Source organism: Salminus brasiliensis, chromosome 3, assembly GCF_030463535.1.
Source record: "Salminus brasiliensis chromosome 3, fSalBra1.hap2, whole genome shotgun sequence".
Classification (NCBI taxonomy): Eukaryota; Metazoa; Chordata; class Actinopteri; order Characiformes; family Bryconidae; genus Salminus; species Salminus brasiliensis.
Genome location: NC_132880.1, coordinates 39,993,679 through 39,997,077, shown reverse-complemented (window position 1 = coordinate 39,997,077; position 3,399 = coordinate 39,993,679). Strand labels below are relative to the sequence as shown.

The 3,399-nt window shown below is 36.2% G+C and overlaps 1 protein-coding gene across 1 annotated transcript; it reads left to right on the top strand.

Annotated features, from left to right (window-relative positions):
* The first annotated feature begins 613 nt into the window (after positions 1 to 613).
* On the top strand, positions 614 to 2,942 carry sem1 (SEM1 26S proteasome subunit). The gene is made up of 3 exons (XM_072674846.1): positions 614 to 769; positions 1,853 to 1,946; positions 2,600 to 2,942. Exons 1-3 carry the CDS (start codon positions 694 to 696, stop codon positions 2,640 to 2,642), a joined length of 213 nt encoding a protein of 70 aa, XP_072530947.1. The 5' UTR covers positions 614 to 693; the 3' UTR covers positions 2,643 to 2,942.
* The last annotated feature ends 457 nt before the right edge of the window (positions 2,943 to 3,399 follow it).

The following is a 3,399-nucleotide window of genomic DNA, read 5'->3' as shown; positions in this document are numbered from 1 at the left end:
GTATGTAAGCTGTGATTTTGTATAGCAATTTTGGGAGTAAGAACTTTATTGATCTTAAAGGATCATTATTAATATTAGCATTATGTCTAAACAAAAACAAAAAAAGAAATGAAAAAAGAATATTGGCATACAAATAAGCTCAACTATGTTCAAACCATGTTAAGGGTTCCTAAGACCTAAATGTGCTACAAACACTATAATAATAAATTATTATTGAAATAAATTTCTCATGGAAAAAGTATAACGTAATTATATGAAAATAAGAAAAACTAAATAATAAAATATAATAGTATAATAGTAAATATTAATAAGTATACTACTACTAATAGTACTAATAATAATACTAAGAAAAAGAAAAACAAAAAAGTAGGCTACTGGTACAGCTAAACTACTAAGTAGAAGAGTAGTGCCCCATACAGGTTGTGCTGTCTTTAAATTCAACAGCATTTAAATCTCTAAAATACCAGCGAAATAACTGTTTGCGTACAGTCAGTGATTTAATTTACATTACTTATAAAATGGGGTGGTTCAGTTTGTCCGCGTTGATGCACAGCAGGCTTGGGTTTAGCTTGTATGCTATAGTCGTGGCTGCTTCTGAGCATGCGCACAACAAGCGTGTCTGGACCATAGTTAATCCCATGGTTCTCTCTGAGCTCTGCTGAAGTCCACCGGTCAGAGCTAGCGGTATCTAACATGTCGGAAAAGAAGCAAACCGTGGATTTGGGCTTACTGGAGGAGGATGATGAATTTGAAGAGTTCCCAGCCGAAGGTGGGTGAGATCTGTAATCGTTTTGGAGTCGTACTAACTTACTGCTCCAGTGTGCTCACGCAGTGACTCAGCTAAAGAAGCTAGCTAGCACTAGCTAGTGCTAACAGGCGTAGTGCTACTGTGTTTATGACTGGGGCTGCCATGCTAGCTAGCTAGCTCTATTACAAACACCCAGATATTCAAATAGTATCCTTTTACTGCAGTGTTTGGTACTGCTTTAGCAAAAATCAACTCTGCTGTTATCTGAAATTATACTTAAAATAGCTGTAATACCGTCTAATATTCGCTTATCCAGTACAAAGAGGCTAAGCTAGTTAGCTATAGCTAGCTAACTAACGTTAGTACACTACAGAGGTAGGGTTGGCCAACCTAGCTAGCTAGAATTGGAACAGATTATAGCTATAGATAGATATTAATCACCTCAGAGGGTTGCTGGAGGCTTTGTTTTATTATTATCTATATCATCCTGTATTTTACTAGCTAGCTTCCCCATTTACAGTTAGCTACCATTGACAGTTGTTTGATTTCAGTGCCATGATGGTTCTCCCAATCGTTCATACTCAACTTTTAACACGTTATTTAACATTTATCGTAACTTACAAAAGCCAGGACCTCGTAGGGTAGTGTAAACAAGTGGTTCTCGGCCCTGGATGACCCCCTGCCTGCATTTCTGGTGTTTACCTGCTGCCCACACACCTGATCCAGCTAATTATCAAGTCTTCCTGACTTGAAGGTGGTGTGTTGGAGCTGGAAACCACTAAAAGGTGCACATCAGGGGTCTTTCGGGACCAGGGTTGGTAACCACGAGTGTAGATCAACAACCATCCAGCAATACATTTAGGCTGCTTTTTGAGGTTATGAGAATGTGTATGAATGTGTGTTATGTGCACATGAGAGCAGAAACTGCGAGTATTAAATAGCTAAGTGCACAAAGTTGGAGGAAATAAACTATGAACTCAATCATTAGATACCACTCCACTAATTCACAGAACACTGTACTTGGTGCCATCAAACTTAAATAGTTGTAAGTTGGGAAAAGGCTTCTTTAACAGTGCAAGTGAGCTGTTTGTGTTTGATTCTCAGATTGGACAGGTCTGGACGAAGACGAGGATGCTCATGTGTGGGAAGATAATTGGGATGATGACAACGTAGAGGATGACTTTTCCAATCAGTTGAGGTACCTGTGTTCTTATAGCTCAACACCTAAAACAACCCTGTGAGGAACAGTTTTGAAGATGTGGTGCACTAATATGGCTTAAACATTGTGACATGAATGCCCGGATATCTAGTGCCTGCTTGATGAATTGAATTGTATAGGAAAATACAATTCAGTTGATTACATTTACATTTAAGGCATTTAGCAGATGCTCTTATCCAGAGCGCCTTACAAAAGTGCTTTGCTATTTACCCAAGAAAAACCTCAGCTAGTTAGAATAGACTAATAGTTTAAAGATACCTCTAAGCTTTAGACATTACAAATACAAGTGAATAACAGATGCTTAGGTTGGTCTTTAATCACAGTTGTTTTTGCACTAAATTACTGTGCAAATGTATTTTAGCATTTTAGGATTATCTTGTGTGTTACACATTTTTCTCATTGACAAAGCTATTAGTCAGTTGCTTACCTTTTGTTTACATTGATAATCTGTAAACCTGTTATTTAAGGTTAACATTTGTTCAGTGTTACAGATTATTGGTAATACCGAAGTACTGGTTTCTTTTTAATCCACCAGTTTTTAAATTTGGGACTGTATATCTTAAATGGAGATTCTTTGTAAACTGAACATTGGTTTTGCATTCTTTAAACAACCTTTGTTTTTCTTCTGACAGAGCTGAGCTCGAAAAGCATGGATATAAGATGGAGACTTCGTAACGCTGAACGTCCTGAGCTGAAGCTGTTTTTATCACATTTGAACATTATCAGTTCCATCTGACAGTGTTCAAATGTGATTTTGCTTATTTCTTATGTAAGACGTCAGGAATCCTGATGTTTGCCAGTGGAGTGTGGAAAATGGAACGGAAATAGTTTGTGTGGAGAGCGTGAGAGAGTGTGTGTGGGTTTTCTTTTTTGTTTTGTTTTTGGGAGGGGTGGTGGTGTTTTTTCCTAAATCCTGTGTTCCACAGCCATTTGGATTGTGTTAATAGTTGATTTATTAAATTGATTGTCTAACTATCTAGTTTTACTTTGTGCTTTTTTTAACAAATGAAGACAAGCATGTAATTTAGAGAAACTTGACAATTTAAAATATATTTTTATATGACAAAGCTTTTCAGGCCCAACAAACATTCAAAACTTATGAAAATGAAAATGCATTTAAAGCACCATTGGTTAAATGAAATAGTAGGGTAATTTCAAATGCTTTCAGAGCAATACATTTTTTTAAATAATAATAATTATTCAATTATAAATAATTATTACTAATTTCTGACAGTTGTTCTTAATCCCTGTGTGGTATGTTTTTTGTGTATTATCTCTTTTGTGTATTAACTCTTTGGACAGTTGTCTGATGTATTGAAGCAGGACAGAAAGCATTTCAGAAAATGACCTTTGTCAAGATTAACAAACTCTTAGCAGTATATTCTAACATACTCTACCAGTGCTCATCTGTGTGGAAGGATGCATAACGATA